This window comes from Protopterus annectens, chromosome 9.part0 (assembly GCF_019279795.1).
Source record: "Protopterus annectens isolate FY-2018-M chromosome 9.part0, PAN1.0, whole genome shotgun sequence".
NCBI classification, from domain to species: domain Eukaryota; kingdom Metazoa; phylum Chordata; order Ceratodontiformes; family Protopteridae; genus Protopterus; species Protopterus annectens.
In genome coordinates, this window is record NC_056743.1 from 1,271,516,548 (window position 1) to 1,271,541,834 (window position 25,287).

Here is a 25,287-nt window from a genome sequence, read left to right on the forward strand (position 1 = left end):
CAGTAGGAATGGGATTTTTGGCAGAAGCGGCCTTAACTCCCTTAGGACCCTGAGAAATGGTTTCAGGGTCAGCAGAAGGGTTCTTGTATAAAAACTGATGGGAATCAGGAACCCTGTAGTATCTATCAGTATCTTCAAGGAGCAGGAGGAAAAGAGTCAGGGGTTAAGTTAGCCTCCGAAATGGCATCATCCACAATATCCAAAACAGGAGGAATAGCCAGGGGTCTATGTTGGGGAAGAAGAAGAAAATCCCTCAGTCTTTTCTTGGATTCCGAATACTCCTGTCCTTCCAAGTAGAAATGTTCCCTCATTTCATGCAAAGTTTCCCCAAAAGAGAAATCCTCAGGGGGAGAAGCTGAAGGAATGGATTCTTCAGCATCAGAATCCTCATAAGGAGGGAAAGAATATTCCTGATCAGAAGAAGAAACTGAGGAAACAGAAGCCTGATCAGAGGAATCATAATACACATCCTGCCTTGGCCTTTTGTCTGGAGGGGGATGTGAACCCCTAATCTTAGTAAGTAAATCCTCCGCCATCTTGAGTAACTGTTTCTGTGACTTGGGAGCCGGTTCAGGAGAGGCCTGTGTTGAAGTCTTTGATTTAGAAGGAGTCTTTGCCTTTGGCTTTGCCTTTACTAGTAGCCGAGAAGGCCTGAAAACCCCTTCGGAAGCCTGTACCTGCACAGCGGCTCCGGACCCATCCGAAGGAGCATTGTCCGAAGGTCCTGCAACAGAAATATTTAAAGGCCTGGTTGGCTCCTCATGAGAGTCCGTTTCGGCCATCGGTTCTGAAATGGCCGACGACAGGGGCTGCAAAAGCGCCTCACTGATGACGGCCGAACCTGAAACTGGCTCCGCTTGTGCGCTATCATAAGATTTGGACCTCGGAGGCCTGTCTTTATCCTTGCGACGTTTGTGAACTCCGGTAGCAGGGACCGTATCCGACGACATTTTGTAGTTAAAGCACCTACCGAAGTAATGAAAAGCAAAATCGTACCTTCGCTTAATTGTATGTTGATTGAATCTAGCACAAAACCGACAACTAGCTACGTCGTGGTCAGGGCCTAAGCAAGGAATACAGTAAGAATGAAAATCCTTATGAGGTATTTTCTTCCCACATGAAATACAATTAACAACTTTTTCTGACATCAGAGTGGAGCAAGAAAAAAGTTTCCCCAACGGGGTACTTAGCTTTGAGTGGAGAAGAAAGTCTTCGGACCGAAGTATATCAGAAAAATTCGTCAGGAGTCAGCCGACCGGCACTTGCGAACTGCTATCACCACACGGCAAGAAAGAGAAGATGGCGTCGGCTGTCAGCTTTGTACTCCTGGCGCTCTGACGTCAGGTAGCATGGTTGAACAGACGACGCCGGACCCAGACTTTGGGATTCTGGCCGACCGAGGGCTGCCTGCCGGCAGGGGAGAACCCTACAGTCATGACTGCAACAGTGAAACACGATGAACATCTGTGTGATGCCATGTGTGACTGGCTTAGAGTTGGACATGGCACCCACAACTATGAACATGTGTGTTTGATCTGTGAGCCACTTGGCCACCCATCCCGTGACATAGCCGTTCATGTTCAAGCTGGTACACTTGTCCATGATGACGGAGTGGGGAATGGTGTGGTAAGCCCTTAGTGAGGTCCAGGTGGGCTGTGTGGACAACTTTCACCTCCATCTATGTTCATGGTAACTGTTTTAAATAAGTTAACTAGGTTTGGGAGGTAGGCTATGCCTTTAACAAGGCGAAGTTGTGTAGAGTCGTGTCTAGAGATCTCCAATGTCTCAGTGTATGGGTTCCATGACTATTTGCACAATAGCTCTGTAGACCAGGCTGAGTACACATGTTGGGCAATGGTTTCCAGGCTCTGTTTTGGCACACCCTTTGTGGAGCTGGATGACTGTTAGTGTATGCCATTCTTTGGGTACATAGCCTGTGATACGCTTGAGTCTGGACAGTGAATGTAGGTGAGGGTGTAGTTCCTTGTGGGCCTAGTGTAAGACACAGCCTGGGACAACTTACAGTCACACTGATGCTATGTTCTTAGCTTTGGTGAGGGCTGTCTTTACATGCATGTCCATGACGTCTGTGTCTCTGCATCTGTCTGTGATAGACACAGGCCCTTTTGGGGGTGATGGGGGGGGGGGTTTGCACTGCACTTGTCCCCCTGGGTGTGGGCAATGAAAGCTGGTTTGGTGTATGTCATTACTTTTTTCAGTAGCTGACAGCATATTTGGAAGTTGACACCTACATGTCTGATATAGCTACAGAAGGCTTTGTGGTTGTTATTCTTACATTCCTTGGCAGTTTGTCTTTAGAAACTGTGCTTGGATTATTTTATGAGCGATCATTGTTTCATCCTAATAATGATCAGTGATCCTTACCTTTAGTGAAGTTGGCTCTATCAGGTGTTAGTTTCCTCCTCCTGTTGTCTAGCTTATTTATGGGCAACGACCACCAGATTGTTTTCTTATTTTTGGAGGAGTGCATCTTGCTTTTATTTGTGATGTCTCGATCCATGCATCCCTGTAGATGCTCATATGATGCACTTGTAAATGATTTGGCAGACTGTATACCATTATCCTATAGCAAGAGGGCTTTGGGACTTTCCACTTTGGTCTTGGGAAGTGTGGTGTTTGCTTTTGAAAATGTCTTCACAGTGGTTTCATTGACTGGGTGTGGGGGCGGGATGTGGATGTCCAGTGTGATTAATGATCTGATATTACCAGCGAGGGGTTGTGTTGTGGAACACTTGTACCCCATGTTGGTGATGATCATGTCCAGTATGTTGTCACCTCTAGTGGGCGTGCTGACCAGCTGTGCAGGGTGTTAAGAGTTTCTTAACTCTAAGACACATTGGGCAAAGGACACTGTATACCAGTAATTCACCCACTCATTGTTTGGGTAGTTGTAATCTCCTCATATAATGGTGTTTGATATGACCTTTATATTTGCCATTGTTCTCCAGAATACTCAGTGAGGTTCCTGAGACAAGGTACATGATCTGTAGCAGGCTACAATCTGATGGGCAGCTTTGCCCAATGTTAGTTGCACTTGCATGGTCTCCAAGGCCTCATGCTGTGGCAGTAACCTGGAGGTGTGGATATCCATAAGGTAAATGGCTACACCACATCCTTTTGTATTTCACTCGTGGTCTTGGGTCCAAAGGTCAGGGAGATTGTGAGTGTTTTACGTGGATCATATCCAACAGCTGCATGTTTGACATAGCTTTGGATGTTACGCAGTGAACACCTATGAGTAGGCGATATGCAAGGGAGTACAGATGGAGCATTTTGCGATGGTCTGTGTATGGCATGTATTTCAGGACAATAATGCTCTTTGTGAGGTATTGCTGCTGGCTTTCCAGTTGTTGTAGTTGTCTTGTGAGGTACATAGCAACAGTGGTGTTGTACTCTTTTATAGTTCTAGTGAGTGGTGAGTAGAGGGGAAGAATGTCCTCTTTTATTTTGCATGAGACACATTTTGTGATGAGATGTGCCACATAAGAGGGTTTCCTGACTACTGTGGGAATGTGCTTATCACAGTTGTATCCACTGTCCACCCATGGCCCAGGGTCTCTTGTCACACGAAGTGCGAGGTATACTACCACCTATGTTGTAGTTCTTGGCTACAGAGATTTTAACAAAGGTGATGATAATGCACCTTTTGGCATTGAACTACAACACATGGCTTGGACAACAGCCATCTGTCTCAGTGAGGCCCTTTGGTAGGATGTCCAGATCTTTAGAGTTTACAATGATGGCTCCTAGTTTGCAGTCCTCTGGAAATGTCAGTAGCCACAGAACCTCCATGTTAATGTTTACTTCAGGGAAGTAGATACTACACAGCCTGGGAAGTTATCTAGTCCCATGGCTGCTGTGATACTGGCTTTGGAGAGTGTTTTTTTACCTGTGCAGCCGTGATGACAGCAACTTTGTAGTCTTTCATTATAGACATGTGCCCTTTCATGGGTGAGAGGGGAGTAAAGTTAATACTGATCCTATCTGCCAGGATGTTGCCAATATCAGTTGGCTCTGTACGTTTAGTGCCATTGAGCTGCAACTCAGAACAGATCTGAGTGTAACCATGACATGGACCTGTCTGTTGGGCAGAGATCTGCTGCGTAGACAGTATGCCACTGAGTACAGCTTGGGTTACATTCATTCTTGTTGCATGGGGCAACTATTTGAGGCCAGTAATCCTCTTGTTAAGGTTCTTCATTGTTCTTTCTAGTTGATGAACGTGCCTAGTCAGATTCCTCGCAAGTGTGTTGTGGTAGGTCTGATGACTGCTGAGTAGTGGCAACCTCCTTTGACCTACATGCACAAACCTTGACAGTTTGTGTACACACATAGCAGGATTTTCAGACCACTTTGTGAATGTGTTTCTGGAAGTAGAGATGACTATACACGTTTGTCCATAGATCACTTATCACATCCGTATTTAGCCTAAGTGTGTGAGCATGCCCAGTATGACCTTTCAGTGTGATGCAGATTGAAATCCACTACATTTGTTGGAGTGTGTGAGAACGCACAGTATACACATTTATACCATATGTGTATGGTAAATCAAGGTGTATTTTTACAGCAGGGCTCACCTTTGTGTCATAGATCAACAGGGATCATGCTGTGCCTGCAGGGCTTCCATGAGACACTTTGCATAGACCTATCAACATTTCTACATACAGGGGGGACAGCTATTCTTTGTACAATTCTAACCGTGGGTACACCGAATTGTTACTGTGGGTGTACATAGATGTGGGTTTCACCTGACACTTGTACACATTTGCTGTGCCTGCACTGCTATGTACAGGACACCATTACAGTCTGTACTGTTGCCTATCATACTGGCTTGAGGCATACTAGTATACTACAGGTCTTAGCGGCCATTGCCACATATATTTAGCTTGCGACTTCATAGCCTACACAACCCACATCACAACGCCTGGCCTGATGTTCTCTGTCTGCATAGGCATGTGGGTGAGGTTACTCATTTGCCTCATTAGGGGCATGATACAGCATTGCTTTGCGTTTGCATTAGTGTACAATTGCCCTGCTGTGTCTGTACCACTGTAATGCTATCATGGCTTAGTGGTTCAGTACTGTGACTATAGTGCACAGTATCCCGGGTTCAAGCCCTGTCACTGCTTTTTATTTTCATGCTGGCCAGACCAGACTGCTTAAGGTACAGTAAAGCAGATATGAGCATGTTTGACTTTGCTCAGCTCTAGCCGAACTTGGCCAACATTGCACGAGCAATTTTGTATACATATACTACATATTGGTAAAAGCTGCTTAGCACTGCTTTATATTGCGTAAAACATGGCAATCATGCCTCAGGTGGTGCTGCAGGGCTGCCTATGTCGGATGCACATACTACACTCCCTATACATATTTGAAACAGGTAGTGTCAAGTTGGGCATCCCTTTTATTTTACATGGGAGTCAGTGAGAGGTATCATTTCCAGGGTTCCTACTGAGCCAGTGTATGTGCTATGCGTTGCCTCTTTGCCAAGGACAAGGCATACTGGGCACGCTCCTTCTGCCTACTGGGGCAGGCTCAGGTTGTTTCTCCTCAGAGTCACGCTGTGCCTGTGCAGGCCTTGGCAATGGTGGGGGGCTGTTTGGCCCTGCCCCATGCTGCTCCTGCTGCAGCTGTTTTCGCAAGATCAGATTGTGTAACATGGCACATACCATGGCAATTTGGGTACATGTAGTTGATGAGCACTGCAAGGCTCCACCAGATGTGTCCAGGCACCGGAACCGTGACTTAAGCATCCCAAACACACGCTCGATTACATTTCGTGTTTGTGTGTGTGCCTCATTGTGGAGTTCTTGTTCAGGTGTGTGTGTGCATTTCTGATGGGTGTCAGCCACGGCTCCAGTGCGTATCCAGCATCCCCCACTAGGTGACCGTCAGGGATGTCCCCATTTGCAAATGTCTGGTACAGCTGCGACAGATGCCAGATATGGGAATCGTGGTAGCTTCCAGGGCAGCCAGCACACATTCAGTATTATGCCCTGGGCGTCACACACAACCTGGCAGTTGATGGAGTGGAAGCCCTTGCGGTTGATGTAGGCCCTACCCCGCTCACCAGCTGGTGCTTTGATGTGTATGTGCGTGCAGTCAATAGCACCCACTACCTTAGGGTATTCCGCTATTTGCTGGAAGAGATGCATATTGCTGGCCAATACCTCACGGGAATTGGGGAAATATACATGATCACCGACATGTGCTGACATGGCATTCAGGAACTGGTGCAGTACCCTTGATGGTGATGCCTGTGAAATCCCCATCATATCACCAGCTGGTCTCTGGAAGGTACCTGTTGCTAGTATTCTTAGGCCAACACATACCTTGGTTTCCACTGGGATGGGTTCTCCTCTGTTGGTTCTGTGTGTGAGGCGTGGCCTGCACAGCTCAACAATTTGCTGCAGGAGCTCTATGTCCACTCTATAGCACTCCACTATCTCCAGCTCATGTAGCCCCTGGTAGGTTACCCTGGGTCTGTACATTCTTCTCAGTCTCCTCACTGTGGGTTGCTCAGCAGCATTTGCAATGGCACCACCCTCAGCATCTTGCACACGTTGCCTTATAACAGTAATGGCAGCCCCTAACATTTTTATGTCTCAGTTTAAGCTTTCTAAGTTTTCACTTCTCTTTGTTAACTGCAGTGTTTCTGAGAACAACATGGGGGAATGTTGTTTGCAGAGTTTTAGGTGCTGGGCTGGGCTAGTGTGTTGCCTGTGTAATTGGCTGATTCTGACTGATTTCACCTGGCAGCTCTGCTAGTTCTCTTTGGTTAACTTCCTACTACTTCCTTTCCCCATTTCTGTTTCCACAGGGGGCAGCGCAAACACGCTCACACGCGCGCGCACAGGCTTACATGGGCTAAGGCAGGTGCACATTCGTGTATAGTAGCTTAGACAGCCTTGCACATGCTTACATGGGTTTACACGCGCGCGCACAGTGTAAGCAGCTTTGCAAGAAACTTTAGTGATAGCCATGACGTACACCTTCAGTTTCTTGATTTCAGTTTAGACAACTGTAGACACACCTCTTTTAGTCCTAACTAACAGCAACCACATGCCACTCTGCTCCAATAAGCTTACAGTCTTTTTCATACATACCCCCTCATGATGTCACCCATCTCCTACTCTGTTACTCCCCTTTTCCTACTCTTACACTCTAGGGACATTGTTCACATAGCAGGAAATATTGGGATTCACTATCCTTATCCTCATTTGCATAGGATTGCCTACTAATGCTTAGTTACATCTCTCAGACTGAGCTTTCCCCCTTAGCAACCTCTACTCAGTAGCCATGTTGTCTTCAGCCTGCCATTCACTTGCATGGCAAATTAATATTTTGAATAAATTCCCTATTTGTGCCTTTTATTTTTTGGTTTTCTGTTTTTTTAGAGCTACGCTTAAACATCGGAGATCGTGGTAAAAAAAAAAATATATATATATTTTATTTTGCAACAGGAAAAAATGCCAATGGACGTATATTTGGCCATTGACATGCTTCCTCAACTGGATGCATCCTTTATTTGGTGCTGTCACGACTCTGTTTTGCCATTTGCAGAACGGTACTCAGTTGACAACTAAGTACATTTCTGCAAATAACACTACTCTTACTCGGACAGGTTAGGGTTTCCTGGATCGCAAATTTACCTAATTTGCATAGCTTTCGGCAGCAAATTAGGTAATTTGCATTACCTAACCCTGTCCGTGTAAGAGTCGTTTTAGGAGCTCTCTTGCACGCCCCTGCCGGCTGTTCCTGGATCGCTCGGCAGACATGTTGGCTGCATGGAGTCTTACTCTAGTCTTAGACTCCGTGCAAGCCTTCATGAATCCGGCCCAATAACTTTTACGTATAACTTTTTAGTGCATACATGTACAGCTTTAATAGTTACACTCATATTATTGATGGGTTCAATGCTACTTATTTTAGCTGGCTCAGACAGATTAACTTCTGAATATTTTAAATGGTAGACTAATGTTAAATTTTTTTTAACAGCAGAGCTCGATTCCGTACAGCACATGCAAGATTTTTGTGACAGTTTAGCCTTTTTAGGTTGTATTTTTTATTGCACAAGGTTTGAGCTTAACTATACACATATTGAGTATTACTGGCAAATCTATTACATGTTTATAATGGCTCCAATATTATAACTTTCATATATTTTAAACGGGGTCCAGTTTACACATTTTTTTTCTACGGTGTGCAGACCTTGGTGAACATCACTGCTATGATCATGAGTGACTGCTTTTCCACTAGATTTTTCATATATTTTTATATAGCTTTCTAAGTGCATTGTACTTAAATTCTTTAACTGATTTATCATTTGAGATGAATAGATATATATACATATTCTTCAGTGTTTGGCAGGTCTATACTTAGGATTTGTTATTTGTAAAACGTTTTCTTAAATACGCATTCTTTTTAGTCCAACAAAACGTAGTGTTATATTATGTAACTTTAAATTTGTAGTTGCTTTTTATGTATTATTTAACTTTTTGTTGCTTTTTCCACTTGACACACAAACCTGAAGAAGTTCTAATAGATAAAAGCGAACTATGTTAAAAATGTTTCTGAATGCTGGTAGAAAAGATTTCTAAGTAATTCTGAAGACTAACTTTCTTTTTCGATACTATAAAGAAATGCTTTCAGGAGGTTTTAGTAATTATTAATGCTTAATTTTTAGTTTAGCTTTTAGTTTATTTTAACATATCCTGGAATCACAGAGCTTGAAGTAGAGCAGCAATTTATCATATCACACTGGTGTATGGGGGAAGGGGTGTTTAGCAAGTAAATATGTTGTCTTTACAACACAGCTACCCTAGTAAACCACTGTCATGCTTTTAAACAGGTATATAAATGGAATAGTGAATTTCTACACTTTATTCTGTTTTGTTTTTAACTATTTGGATAGCTTGTTTGTGTGTTTTTAATAAAGAAGATTACAATTGAACTAGCTTGTGCTTCCCTACTTTCACTACTGGATTTACACTTTGGAAAGTTTTTAAAGAGATTATTTCTACCACCTGTTATTAGGTGAGATGTTCACAGTATGGTTTTTATTAGGTTCATATGTAGGTACTAGGCTATCGGCCCAAGGGCCTACGTAAGCCTAGTCAACAAGGTTCCCTGGCTACGCCACCCAAGAAAGTTATTTTCCTGTGCCATTGTCGAGCAGAGACACAGAAGTTGTTCCCGGGGTGTATTTCCTATTTCCCATTCACTCATCAAGATTTTTCTTGAGTGCTAATAAAGAACTTTGCTTGACATAGATGGGTAGCCTGTTCCAGAGTATGGGAAGTCTCTGGGACAGGAATCTATCCCTCCAGCATGCCCCTGAACTCTGGGGAATCTTAGATCTTCCACACAGAGAAGTTTAATAAAGGAAAAGAAATTGCTGTCCAGGACCAAGAAGGGGCAGGTGCCTAATTGGAAGCAATCTCTCCTTGGCCTAAACAAGCAAATAAGAGCACTAGTGAAATCTTCCAAAGCAAACAGAGTCCAAGCTGGCCACATCTACTAGACAATTTTAAGGCCTTCTTCACATATGTCAGCAATCTCACAGGAAGCACTCAGAACTGGTGGTCAAGGATACCAAATACACAAACACCGCAGATATAGCCAGCCTGCTGGCAGACAGGTTCAGCGAAAACTTCACCCCTCTGCCTCCCCATCAGCAAACCAGGACATTCCCAGCACCTAACCCCTTCCCTTATCTCTCGGGAGCAAGTCAGCACTGCCCCCTCAAAGGCAAAAGATACAGCCTCCTTGGGACCCGATAACATCCCAGGCTGCATCCTACATGAACTCAGGCAAGAACTTGCAGCACTATTAGGCGCACTATTCAACCAAAGTCTGAGTAACAGCTTTGTTCCAGTTGAGTGGAGGACAGCCACTGTCATCCCTTGCACAAAGGTGTTGTCGTCCACCAATCCAAGAAATTATAGACCCATCAGCTTAACTAGCCTGATTAACAAGGACAATGGCAACCTCTAAATACTCGTTCCCACACAGTTTGGTTTCAAGGGGAGGTCATGCCTGTTATATCTGGTCAACTTCTTTGAGACAGTCACCAAAGCAATGGATGAAGGGAAAATGGTGCAGACCGCCTACCTTGACCTGGCCAAAGCCTTCAATAGTATTCCCCACTCGGGTATAATAAAGTCTCTCAACTAGGCATCAATCCGTATGTTACCAGATGGGTAGCAAACTGGTCACTGGTAGAAGTCACTTAGTCAAAACTGGGGAAGCTACCTCAAGCACTAGATCCATATCAGGGATCGGGTCTTGGGGCCTCTGTTATTTGGGATATGCTTTTCTGAGGTGCAGGCCAAAACCATTGGGCTATGGTTGACCAAGTCTGTAGATGACTGCAAGCTGGGCACTGTCATCAATTATTCTAGTGATGTGGACATCCTCCAAGTGGGTCTCACCCAAACAAATGACTGGTGCCAGAAACATGGCCTCAAACTGAATCCAAAAAAATGCATCATCATCCCCTTTTTGGAGAGTGACGCCCCTACAAATTATCACATTAACAACAAGGTCCTAAACACACAATCAGTCGTGAGGGACTTGGGCTCCCAGGTTGATAGCAAACTGACTTTTGACCATCATATAGCTTCCATTGTATAGAAAGCTTTCTACATGGCCCACCTTATCAAGAAGGGTATCTCATCCAGGAACAAAGAAGTCATAACATCCCTGTATTCTTCCCTTATACGAACCATTACTGAGTACAACGTCCCTTTCAGCATGTACCTCACAAAGCACATGCAGTAGCTGGAGAAACAAAAGAGGTTCCTTACCAGAATAATCTAGGGTCTTGAACATCTACTCTACACAGATAGGCTAAAAACCCTGTTCCTCTACTCAGTCTCATACAGTCTCCTCAGATTTGACCTCTGTCTGGATTCCGCCTTGAAGGGACTGCTGTATATCTGCAAGTCAAGCTCCATTCAAGTAACCCACGCACGCGACCTCGACCTGGTCTGTGACATCAGTAGGACTTGTTGGTGGGACAGAATTATGTCCCACCAAGTCCTATTGATGCTACAGATTTATGTCCCAGAGCCCTCCCCCCTTTACTGTGGAATAGATTCCCACTCCATGTAAAGCAGAGTACCTCATTAACCCTTTTTAAGCACAACCTGGATAACTGGATGATAGGGAACAGAAAATACACCACTGGGATTCCACCTGTGTCTCTGCTGGACAGGGGCATCGGGTAATGAGTTGTCGGAACATGGGCTAATTCTTAGTTAAGCTTGTAAGGGGCTCAAGGCTAAATAGCCTAGTAACTTCCTATGATCCTACGATTTGTTTTTAGACCCATTACATTGATGTACTAGGTTTGTGAGACTTCGAGGGACACTATGGAGACTGTTTCGGTAATTTGAACAAACCAAGTTACGCTATCTGCCTGGAATTATTTTTAAATTTCACTTTACAAATAACGAATTTTAACCACAATGCACTCCATCTCTTCCTCCTCCTTTGCCTGAACAAAACAAAGCATTTTTCTTCTACAGATTCAAATACCAGATGTTTTGAAGAGGGACCCATAACGGCTTTTAAGAACACCCTAACCTATTAAATACCAAGGGGAACAGGCAAGGTAGGTCACATGCAATTTTTTTTACATGCTTAGTATTTACTAGGGGACAGCACAGCTTCACATGGGGTTGCAGAGGTGCTGATCACCCTCTGCAAAAAATGTTTTTTCTTTTTCTTTTTTTGCTTTACTCTTCATGTGCCGAGGTTACTGTCACTTTCATAAATGGTTGAAAATGTATATGACTGACAAAGATCACTGTGAAGGACATCTCTTTCCTCAGAGGCCCAGGAACTCAGAGTTAAGTAGGGGGTCAAGAAGGTGCAATACATTCGGTGTGTGTGGGGTTTAAATGACCCGTCACAAGAAAAAATGAACAGCCACAAAATTGTTTACTGAAAATGTTTTCCCCTGAGAATGTTCTGTAAAGAGTCTTTGCCCAGACAGATCTAATCTGTTAATAGAATTTAACACAAATAACACCACTATTCCCAAAATCATGCCTACTTACTCTCAAGTCTAAAAGGAAAAGTATAGTACAGACTACTAGCAATACATTTACTGCACCATGATTTGATCCTAAATTTCACTGTTAGACTGGTCATGCACCACTTAGCTGGGGGGCACATTGAGTAAGCACACTCACAGACTAGTCTAAACATCAAGATTGCTTCCTCTTACATTCAAATGAAGGTGTGAGTGCGTGCTTGTGGACACGGGCACACACACACACACACACACACACACACACACACACACACACACACAATGCTAAACTCATCATTCAACCTCCACTCATCCAAAAACAAAGAAATATAGAAATACATTTTTTATGTAAGGGCCAGACTCACTGCATCCAACAAACTTGTATATAATCCTTGAGACTGCATTTTTGGTTTCAAGTTCTGCTTCGAAGAACAAAGTCACACAAATAACTGTCTCACACAACTTTTACACAATGCCCATACTCCTCCCACACAATACTCACCAAACACACAGCAACCCCATTTTATTCATTACCTTTCCATTATCACATATTACAACCCCAACCTGTATGCAGCCTCATCACTTACATTTGACCACTTAACAACCACAAACATCACAAACTCTCCAACACATACACACTACTTTCAACCAAACAGTTTTGCAAACAAAATACACACACACAAACACACACACACACACACACACACACACACACACACACACACACACACACACACACACACACACACCATACTTCTGACCACTAGAAACTTCACCTGTGCAAAGCCACCTGTCAACGCCTTTAAGCACTTATTCACTGACACACTCATATAAACATATAAAAGCGTTATCTGTCATTAGTATAAAACATAGATTCCATGTGTTTTTACAGATATCTCCCACTCATGCACACACTTTCAATGAATACATATGGATATATTGGTCAAATATAGATGACACACAAACACTTTTGACAACAGAACAGTCTCACCACATGCACCTGAAGGATCGGTACGCAACCACTCGAGATATGACTGTGCTCCTTTGCCATAACGAGAAGTTGGATGTACACAGAAATACGTGGGCATCTACTCATGGGAAAGAACTTATTATACTAAACATATGGTACTTGCACCTAGTCACAAAAGTATTCTAGCATTCTGTTTATAGTCTTGGATATCACAAATTGTGAGTGTATTTAAGAAAATGCAGTCAGCTCAGTGGGTAGGTATTGAAAATTTCCCTACCCTTCAGTGCTTCCCTTTTTGTGCCACTTCTTTGTTATCAACCAGAGAAGCCCACACGTTGAAGTGGGTTTTGCTTCTCTAAGAAGAGGTGGCTACTCAATATACTGTACTGTACCATAAACAGTTTTTTTCACACTTCTCAAATTCTATGTGGGAAGCAAACAAACCTCATCCTCCTTTCAGAGTATTACACAACACAGTTTCTGTGAGTCGGCCATTTCCAACATTCTAAAACATCGATTAAAGGAATTCAGTAATCTTCCTGTAATGACTTTCACAGACATGCTCACATACAGCAACCAACAAACAGATTTCTCATAAAATGCACTGTATATGGACACTTGTCATGAAAACTTGACCTCATACAAGGCCTGCTGCTAAGCAAAACTTTTTTTTTTCTAAACAAATCTGCCATTTTGTAACTGTACTGAATTAAAATTGATGACATTTAACAGCAAAATAGTTGTGAAGAGCAAGCCAGCTCTTTATGAATATGTTGTGTTGCTCACTGCTGGAAATGCAAAGCAATAGCAGGCAAAGGTCTGTAATTTAGAAGATGGTCCATTATATACCCTCTTCTCGATTATAGAAAATTATATACCACCATATGCATTCAAAGAAGCAAGAAAATACGGTCAGAAAGTACAGAATACGTACACCCAGCTCCTTGAAGGTCTGCACTGCACTGGTGGCAAGAGTTCGTGTTGCACACTCTGCTGGACAAAAAGGATACACACATTAGAGACATGTCGTACAGTGAGATAATACATTTTAAAAAGTACAAGATGGAGGAAGTAAAAAAATATATATTCCCAAAGAAGAGCTAAATATGAATTTAACATATTTGTTATCTGTGAAGGAGTCCTCATTAGTTGGCACACACAGAAATTTCCCCTCCTGAAATCCCCAGCTTGGCTATTTCTTTCTCTCTTCAGATCCAGCGCTGACCAGTGCAACGCCTCGTGCTGGATCCTGACAAAATATTTGCCAGGCTAGGACACTGTGCCAAGACCCTGTGCATGCCTGTTTACTAACATCTAATGAACAAGTATAACGTGCAAGAAAGAAAAATCACACCACCACATAAGGATATATACATATCTGTCTACCTTAAAGGGAACTCTGACACAACAGCTGCCAGATGCAGTGACCATCCAATCACAAGGGGGCTACAAAGTGCACACGACAGAGGACTTGTTCCAGATCAGTCGAGATGATGACATATCTGCGATATCTGTTACTGGAAGTCCTTTGTAGTGGGTTGACTGCTGGAAGAATCTCAAACAGTACCAAAAAATCCCAGCAAACCAGAGACGGCCTTAAAAGCAAAAACTATGAAGGTGAATCCTTTCACAACAAAATGCCAAAGGAAGTCCAAGTCTGGAGTCATACCCCAAACAATAACTGAGTAAAAGTGAAAATCAATAACAGAAAAGTTACGCAAGACAGTCATACCATAGCAGCATATATTTCAGGCATACCTCTCAGCTTTCAAAATCAGAACAGCAGGCCATAAAAAATTATAGCAGTGTGTCCAGAATAATGGCACATTAAATTTGCATATGTATAAATTCACTTCCTGGGTTTTGGGGGCATGTTGTTGTTGTCTTTCGGCTTTTCCCGGTCAGGGGTCGCCACAGCGGAACTCCGGCCCGCTAATGATTGGCAGTAGATTTTGACGAACGCTGAGGTGCCAGCTCGACGTTCAACCTTCAACGAAGGCACGCCCATTTACGCATGCCTTTCGAATGCCCACCCAACCATGGGGAGGACATGCAGACTCCACACAGAAGGCACTTCCCGCACTCCAGCCGAGAATCGAATGGGAGAACCTCTTGCTGTGAGGCAACAACGCTACTGCTGCACCACCGCGGCAATATAAATTCACTTCCTGGGTTTTGGGGGCATGAATGTGTAAATTCACCTTGTCAGCAAGTACAGCCTATACATTTGTCACCCTTGTGGTGCTAACAGATGTACACTTAAATAACAGTACCAGAAAAAAGTATCCTTACTGCAATGTAAAAAGATACACAAAAGCCAGTTTTCCTGGCTTGCAATACATGTCAGTTGTAACTATTGTTTAGTTAACAGAATTAGTACAAAGTTTGCATATTTTTATTTATCCAAGATATGGCTGTGGGACTTTAAACACATATCTATGCTGCAATTACAAGAATAAACACACAGGAGATACCTTAGCCTGAAAATGAACAGCTCTAACATTTCTAACCAAGCCACACAGCCTAACATTCTATTGCCTATTTGGGCCATTTTTAATGCGATTCCTTCTGCAAAAATAAATCTCACATTTTAATTCTATACGATAAAGTAGAACCAGTCAACATTCCAAAATTCTGCTGCCTCCTGACTAAAATACTGCCTATAAAATCTTCTTTTTTTTTTTTTGCACAAAAGACATTTTTCCACAGCCCTGTGCTCTTCAAGCTCATCATAACATTACTGAAGTTTTGCAGTGTGTGTGTGTGTGTATACGGATATGTATATGTATATACACACAGATATGACCATCAGTCAACTCATATGAAAGTGTACAACTCAGATGTTTGTTGCAATGACGTCTGAATAAATATATAATTACCTAGAAATGTATTTCAATTCATTGCTATCAGAACCATACAGTGCAACCCACTGCAAAACCCCCCAATGCCCTTCCATTCACTCAAAAATAGGGGATGAAGATCCAAAATTAGATAGATTTTTGTATATTCTTATTTACTTAGAAAGTTGCTAGCATGACAGGTTTTGCATTAGCAAGAATGTTATGAAGGATATGAAGTTCGAAACTGATCTGGCTATCATTACTTAGTATCTGCAATCCATGATAATTTGACAGAAAAACACAAATTGTACAAAACAAAATATGATGCAAAATTTAGGAAAGTTTAGGATTTTTGCCCCCTGCATGTACACAAACAGATGTGACCAACAATTACAGACACGTGTTTAACTGTGTACAGCTCAAATGTCTGCTTGAGGTCAAATGAATGAACACACACATAAATAATGGCCCAGAAATGTATTTCAGCTAGCAGCTGTCAGAACCATATAGTGAAAGCTACTATAAACCCTGTCTGCCATTTCTATTTTTTTAACTTAAGGCTCAGAGGCAAAATCATAAAATAATCAGGAAGACATTTTATATATTGCCCTCCTATACTTAGAAAGTTGCTAGAAAAACAAGCTTTGCATTATCAAGCATTTTCCCTAAAGAATATGAAGATTTCCTTCATTATTTAGTGATTGCAATCCACAGCAATTTGCCAAAAAAATGCACATTTAACAGGAGCACACCAAAACACCTCTCGACGTCTTTGCTCAAGACTTCTGGACAAAGAGACTTCCAGTATGGCAGCAGATTATATATATATATATCTATATATAAAACACTGCAGAAGTGTCTTTGCAGAAGGAAATGGGAAGAAAATAGCATGGAGGAATGGTGGGGGAAAGAAACAAATAATTAACACAGCAAAATAAATGGCAGCCATAACACTGTAGAAAAGAAAATACAGCAGGTGCATGCAGAGATATTTAAAATAAGTGGAACACGGACTGCACTGCTGCAAATAATAAAAACATTGAAGAGATGGAAGAAACTTTAAGGAGACAGAACTGGCACAGATGCAAGACAATTTGACAAGACAGATTAAGGGAACAAACAGTAATTAAAATTCAGGAAATAAAAGTTGAAAGGGCTCACAGATTAAATATGTTACAAACAATATCCAAGAAGCAACAGACACCCATACTAATCAAACTGCAAACAAATCAACAAAGAAATACTCTCCAAATTAAGGAGGAAACAACACTGAAGGCTGGATAGTCATGGGCTTTTGTAGACAATGACTTTTCAGAACAGATGAGAAGTAAAAGGAATACATTTATTCCCCCCATTAAAAATGTGAGGAAGTCTTAAGCTATACAGCCTCACTGAGGAAGTTTCATCTCCCTGGGAATTGAAACACATTTGCATCTGGAACTATCATATGAAGATCTTAATGGAGACGAGAGAACACAGAGAAAAATGGCCAAATGGAAGGTACAGACAGTCAGAAAAATGATCATGCAAGAGAGACTCAAAAGTCGTGGGAGAAAGACCCCAGTAAAACCATTCCTAGTCTTCCAAAAGATATACAGGAAAGGACAAAAAAAGGTCACGCTCAGAGCCATAATCAAAAGCAACATTCTGGATGTGCTGGCCGAAGAGATGGGGAAGAAAAGTAAATACTGGGATGGAAACTGAATTGTGAGCAGAAAAAAATAGAATAAATAAGTTGGTTGACACAGTCAAGACTGGAAGTGCCTATGACAATCCGTGACAAGTGAAAAAAATGCTATACAAGAAAAAAGCTTCTGAAATTTTGTTTCCTCATTCTTGTTATCTGCTTAAAAATGCATTCAAACAGAGGGAGTGTGTGTACCATACGAGAAGGGACAATAACTGGCTGGTTTTTATTTAGACAGTGTACATTATTTTATGTTTATAGCTTTCAAGGACGCAGATTACTTTAATTAAAATGAAGAAAGGGACAATAATTCTGATGGGAGAAAATAATTATGTAAGCTTTGTACTGAAATAAAGAAGTTAAATATGCAGTCTTTAACCATCACGGTCACAGGAGGCAGTTAAACAAGTTTACAGAAGTAGATGGCCTCAAGAAAAAAACCAAGGAGCTAGATCGATAGAATAAGGTGACCCCAGTGAGATCAGCAATGATAGCCATGGAGAGGATGAAGATAATAAAATAAGTAGTTTAGATGCTTAATTTGTAAATAAGTCATAAACGTGCAGCTTTTCTCCCGGGCCTCCACTGAAAAAGAGTTATGTAATCCAGATGGACCATCCCGGTAAACAAATGTCAAATAAATAAATAAATATAAAGCAAGGCTGAGCTTTTTGGAAAGGAAGTGGCATGCGAGCATTCCTAATTTATAAAGGAGAATGCACATAAAATTACAGGAGGAAAATAGTAAACACTGAGGGAAAATTAATCAGTAACAGAAATAATTAGGCAAGACTGGCAGGAAAAAAACAGGTCTGAGAGTCCGATATCAAAGTGAAAGTGACAATTGTTTAACTAGGAAGATTTAACATTTAAAAACATGTATGAAAATAAGAAAGGAGACAACATTATAAGTTATGTACTCACTATACCTAGGCACCTGTGTTTTCCATTTTTCCTCAATGAATGGTTACAGATCCAATCCCCGGATCCAACTCAGCTGCATACTTCAGACTTTGGATCCAACTCATGAGCTCCACCCTCTACCCATAATGCCATAATCCATCCCCAGTACCTCAGACAAGAGTCTTCAGCTATAAAATACACACTAAGAAGTTAAAGAAAGGGGGATGCGTGTGTGTGTGTTTGGGGGGGGGGGGGGGCTGAGGAAGAATGAAAATGGACAACACAGATACCCAGTTATGATGAGTACATAATTACTAATCTGATGTCCTTTTCGTTCTTCCTCAACAAATGGAGTGAGTCCCCAGCTATGTGAATCTTGGGAGGCCCACATGGAAGGATATTCCAGAGAACTGCACTGTTTCTGAAGATTAGATAAATTTTGTAATGAATAACAAAGGTGTGCGCATTGGACTATGTGGCTGCTGTGTAAATATCATCAAGAGACATTCTCTACCCCAAAGTGGATGAAGTGGCCATGGATCTAACTGAGTGGGCTTTAGGCCGTCTTGGTAGACAAATTCCTTGTTGGGAATAGGATTCAACAAATGCAATTAGTTATCCATTTAGTCAATGTAATTTTAGATACTGAATAACCCAGCTGACATTTTTTGAGAAGGAAACAAACAGCTGGTCTGATTTTCTGATCTCTAGTTCTCTGGAAATAAAAGCATAATTGTCTGTGCACATCTAGAACATGTAGTGAGTATTCTCCTCTGTTTGAAAACTTTGGAAAGAAAACTGATAAATGAATGAACTGATTAATGTTAGATTCAGCAGCCACCTTTTGTAAAAAAGAAAAAAAAAGGAGTTAGTTTGTAAGGAAATCCTCTCTTTATGGAAAATAATGTACGGAGTTTTTGATGAAAAAGCCTGGAGTTCAGAAATCCATTTAGCAGAAGTGATGGCCACTAAAAAAGCGGTTTTCCATGAAAGATACTTTAAATATTTTTTTGCTGAAGGTTCAAAGGGTTTTTACATCATACCTTGTGATACCACTGTCAAATCTCATGGAGGTGAAGAATCCTTTACTGGGGGTCTAAGGAGGAAAGTACCCTTCAAGAAAACCCTACATAACTTAGAAGTAGCAAAATAATAATTTTTATCTCTTATATGAAAATGTGATACGGCTGCCAACTGTAGTTTAATAGTTTAATCATAGAAAAATAGATCTTCCTTTGAAAAGAGCAGCCGGAAATCAAAAACAACAGAAAAAGGAGCATTAAAAGGATCAGTGTTGTTTCTTAACAACCAAAGAAAAAAAATCTTTTCCATTTGAGCTTAAACTTTTTAGGTCTTTTTGTGAGAATAATAAAATGGTATGTACTGGGGAAGACAGCCTGAGCTGTCTTGCTATTACTGGAACTGGAGAAACCATGTGGTTAGCTTGAGGGCTGAGATATTGGGATGATTCATCCTTGAAGGGTGTGGGAGAAGATCTGGAATTGGGTCCAGTATCCAGGGAGGATAATGAAGATGAGACCAAAGGAAGGGGAACCACAACTGAGGAGGCCAGAAAGGAGCAATGAGGATGACTGAGCTCTTCAACCAAGCTGCTGTCTGTAGAAATTCTGGGATCAAAGGAAGTGGGGATAAATGCAAAGATGACTGGAAGGCCAAACTTGGACTACACCATCTCTCTGTGACTCCCCCGAGGAGGGATCAGGTCCAAATACTTGTTGTTGTGATAGAATGCAAAGAGATTGCAGCAAGGGTGGCCTCAACAATGGAAAGTTTTCTTCACCACTGATTGACTGAGAGACCACTCATGAGGCATTAGAACAGACCTGCTTAGTTTTGTCCACTAGTGTGTTGGATTCCTCTGGAATATGCATTGCTACTAGAAAGCAGCTGGATGAGATCACCAACTGCCGCACTCCCAGCCTCTTGGCAGAAGGGATAAGACCGGGTTCCCCATTGTTTCCTGATGTACAAGACTACACGTTGTCGGTTTCAATAGCAACAGTCCCTACATCAAGAGCATCTTGAAATGTCTGCAATGTTAAGAGGACTGCGCTAATCTCTAGGACACTGATATGCGAACTGGTCTCTCGGGGGGGGGGGGGGGCACGTGTCTTGAACTGTCCTTTCCAAGTAATGTCCCCCCACCCCAACTGGGAGGCATCTGTGGTGACAGTGGCCAACAGGGGAGGAAGAACATAGGGCCTATATAAATGTCATCTGATTGGATCCACCAGTGGGGTATGGCGTTTGCATATTTGTGGAATCTTGACTGGAAACCAGGTTTGTCAAAGACAGACCATTGAACAGCTAAGGTCTATTGAAGGACATGCATAAAATAATGTGTTAAAGGAACTAGAACTACTGCTGCAGCCATAGATCCCAAAGCTCGGAGGATTAGCCTGGCTGTAAGGGTTGGATGAGATTGAAGTTGATGTACCTGAAATCTGAGTACACCTATGCGATGAGTAGACAAAGAGGCAATTTGTGTTGTTGTATTCAGATCTGTACCAACAAACTCTAGATTCTGTACTGGTGTGAGGTTTGATTTAGCATAATTTACTATACCACCTAGTGATGACAAATCTGGTGCAAATAGTCCCTGGACTGTTGTAGAAGATGCATGGTAGAGGTGGCGAGGAGTCAGTCATCTAGGTATGGAAGTACTGGGAATCCTTGTAGTGTCAAGTGAGCTCCCACCACTGTCATACATTTGGCGAACACCCTAGGGGCTGTGGTGAGCCCAAAGGGCAGGACTCTGAATTGGTAATGACTGGCTTCCATCCAAAAGTGTAAGAATCTTCGGGAACGCATGTCTGTTTTGAGGTGATAGTATGCATTCTGATAGTATGCATTCTGAAGATCTATAGAGAACATCCAATCACCCTTGAGTAGAAATGGCAGAATTGTGTACCCTGACCATTTGGAACTTTGACTTTTTCACAAACTTATTTAGTTTGCTTAGATCCAAAATTGGTCTCGGGTCTTCTGTCTTTTTTGGCACTAAAAAGTAAAGTCAGTTCTGAATTCTGTTTCATCTGGTGGGACCTCCTGGATGACTCTCTTGTTTAGCAGCTTTTGAATTTCTTGTGCTGTAGCCTTCTGCTGACTGGGTGGGATGTCAGGAAGCTTCTTTCTTTTGGAGAGTGGGGGCTGGGAAAATGGTATGACGTAACCACTGGATATTAGTCTTGGCAACCAGGAATCTCTTGTTATAGCAGCCCAGGCATCTGGGTGCAAGGACAAACATCCCCCAACTGCCTCCAAATGTGAGCAGTCAGGTAGCACTTCAGGAGTGCTGAAAGGGTTTATACAGAAAGGAATCTCGGAAACCCTGATTTTGCAGGCATTCTCTGCCTTGAGGGTGACTGTTTACTGTTAGAACTGTCTCCTCTGCCTCTGAAGGAGTTGTCTCCACATGGATCCTGGAAAGTCACTGAGATTTGCGGAACCAGATTTTCATACCACCACTCTGATATATAGAGAAAGTTCCTTGAGGGGTAGAAAACTTGATTCCCAAGGCAGACAGGGTCTTTTTCCTTCTTGTTCACTGACGGTAAGTGTTTCTTTCACAGAAGGGCTAAACACAGATGTTCCATCAAAGGCAGCATTGATGAAAGACGCTACTGTTGAAATATCTTATCAAATCTGAGAGAAGGTGACATAGCCAGTCGGCCAGGTGGCCTATGGATAAGGCATTGGACTTTGGATTAGAAGATTGTAGGTTCAAGTCCTACCACGGTCATACTGCCAGTAAGCTAGTCGTTTTGGGTGGGAGGTTGGAATAATGGTTAAGGTGTTTACCTTACAGACACAAGGTGCAGGGTTTGATTCTCACATGGGGTAACTGGTTAGCTTAAAATGACTCATAAGGAGAGTTATCCTAGTACTAATCTATGAACCTATGCCTTGAGAGGCTCTGCAAAGTTGCATAGCAAAATCCAGCTATGTTTCCTTATGGCAATACCTGAACTAGATGCCCATGAGGCACCTTCTGCTGCATGGCAGATCAAACTCATAGAAGCATTGGAAATTGACAAAACAGTGTCCAGTTGAAAAGAGGTTTTGAAATCCTGTGCACACATGGACTCAGAGAAATATTTTGACAATTCTTTAGTCAGATCTCTCTGTCGCCTTGTAAAGTGTGCCAGACAGTTCAGGGACCTCAGAGTGAAGGTCACTGAAGCAAAAACATACTTTCCAAATCTATCCACCTCCCTAGACTCCGTTGGGCAGGCGGACAGAGGAGCTCTGCAATGCTAGCGTCTTTTAAGTGGCTGCCACCACCACTACTGCATCTGCAAGGGACTCCTTTGCTCCAGTTGAGTTTATGCTTTGGTGGGACTAAGAACTAGTCTGGGTGATGCAGGATTGCTTCAACGAAATCTGGCTCCTTCCATGTCCAGTGAGAGACCAGATCGATAAGCTCATTAGCTGGGGGAGGTGCCTCTTCTGCACATCCTCTTCAAATGGTCCTCCTCAGGGGGATGTTCAGGGGAGTTATCAGAAGACAGTGGGGGTTCCTCCATGGGGACTGACTGGAAGTTAGGTGGAACAGGTCCCTGTGAAATAGAGCTGATGGACTCGGAGCTTGGAGCCAGAGGATAGGGGTTGGGTCCAAGGTGTAAGAGACCATATCTCTAGAAAGAGAAAAAACCCTTTCCACAACCTCAAAGACAGATGGACCCATTGAAGCTTTGGCCACTTGCACTGGAGCCAAGTGTTCCACTATGGGTAGATCACAACTCCAACCCATCAGTGCCTGGAGGAGAGAATCAGACCTGAGCTGTGCAGCGCTGAGGCTCCAAAGGGCAGGGATGGATCCAACAACACTGTAATAGATCCAGGCCCCCAAAGATCCGATGCCAACGCTTCACCTCTGGGACCCATTCCGATCTGAAGGCATAAAAGCACAACCAGTCATGGAAGCTGTCGGAGTTGAAGTAGCAATTCTTTTCAGCTCCAGCTCTGGAACTCTAGCGAATGATGGATTCTGGGGCTCAGAAACTAAAGATCATATCGAAGAAGGACATAAGACTGTGTGAGCAGTGGCATAAGACTCACAAATGCAATAGGGGACAGAGCTGAAATAACCCCCATCTGGATAGGAGCCCTGAGGAGCTTACACATCATCCTATCCACATTTGCTTCGGACGGACTTATGGAGGACCCGATGTATGATGTAGTCGACTGAGGACTAGAGTGCTTTTCTGGGGTCTGCAAGAAAGGAGAATGGAGCTCTAAGGGAAATAAGACCAAGGAGGAACTCAGGAGAATGAGTGCTTGGACTGTATGACGTACTAGGCATCAGATCTTAAGGCTTCGGATCCATAACTTGAGTGATCGGATTAGCAGAAATCACAATCGGATCTGAGGGCTTAGGATCCACTGTATATTTTTTCAAATTCATCAAAATCGTTTCCAACTATTTAATGACTTTGGAGGATGGCTCTGACAGAGTCTTGGGAGACTTCAGAGATAACCATTTCCTATGCTCAGATGGAGCTTTTGATGATTTACTACGTATTTGAGCCCCTGAAGATGAGAGAGGAAAGCAAACCCTTTCGCCTGTCAGCTAAGGCACAAGAATTAAAGACTGTGCAGATTGAGCAGCTCGTATTTAAGTGACTTGGCCCCAAGCAGTACACACACACTCCTTGTGGGCATCTGAGTTGAGGATTTTATGGCCACAAGCAGTGCATTTTTTAAAACCTGTTGGCTTGTCAGCCATGACAGCACAAAAAGAACTACAGTGAAATACAGCAAAAAAAAAAAAAGTGTGTTTTTTAAAAAAAAACGAAGAGTATAAGCAATGACATCAAATAATTACTCTGTTGAATATGATAGGAAAAAACAGAGGAGATAAAACAGAAAATACCAACAAGGGTATTTGGGAGGGTTTACTATTTAACTAGTAAAAAAAAAAAAATCACAAAAGCTACAAGAGAGGATCCCATGTCTGTGTGCTGCGATGAAGGTAAATGAGATCTGAGGTATTGGGGATGGGGCAAGGGCATTATGGGTAGATGGAGGAGATCGAGATTTGGATCTAAACTATGCAACAGAGTTGGATCTGAGGATTGGAATTTCAACCATTTAGTGAGGAAGAATAAAAAAAGACCACATCAGATCAGAACTACTGGTTACTGGGAGTAGCAGCACTAGAAATGGAGGTAGAAGAACTGCTTTATACATTGTTAAGAAAACAATGTTAAGAAGGGAAAGCTGAGAACAGTTAATAAGAATGTTAAGGACCATAAATTGGTGATAAAATTGGAAAAGACATCTCAAAGGAATGTTAGTAGGATTATTTGAAAGAATATTTCAGGACAAAAAGGAGGGGAGGGGAGGGGCTCACAAGTAAGATACAATTAATAAGACATTACAAATGAGTTAAGAATATTAGTGTGGAATGTGAATGGCCTGGTCGATGACAGAGAATAAAGAAGGTATTAGCTTATATAATAGAAGCAACACAAATTATTTTGCTTCAGAAAGCACATATGAAAGTAAATGAGCATTGAACATTCAGAAAAAAAAAATACCGGCAAAGAATGATTTTTTTGTAGAATCAGAGAAAGAAAACATGGGGTGATGAAAAGTGTTAAAAAAAAACAGGTTTTGGGATAAAGTTAGTAGGAACTAACGTTGGGTGGCACAATGCCAGGGCACTTCTATGGGCTAGGCTTGTAAAGGCTCCAGGGCCATTAGCCTAGTACACAACTATGAATCTATGAAGAAAGGAAGGCTAGGCAAAGTAGATATGTCACGGTAAGAGGATGCTGGTTATGCAATAGAATTACTT

At 42.3% G+C, this 25,287-nt stretch overlaps 1 protein-coding gene across 1 annotated transcript in view; it reads right to left on the reverse strand.

Annotated features, from left to right (window-relative positions):
* Positions 1-25,287, reverse strand: part of LOC122810654 (glycerol-3-phosphate acyltransferase 2, mitochondrial-like) — a 938,290-nt gene that overhangs the window by 119,792 nt on the left and 793,211 nt on the right. Inside the window, exon 12 of the mRNA XM_044082227.1 lies at positions 13,969-14,024. Within this exon, the coding sequence (XP_043938162.1) occupies positions 13,969-14,024 (56 nt within the window). The remainder of the gene's footprint in view (positions 1-13,968; positions 14,025-25,287) is intronic.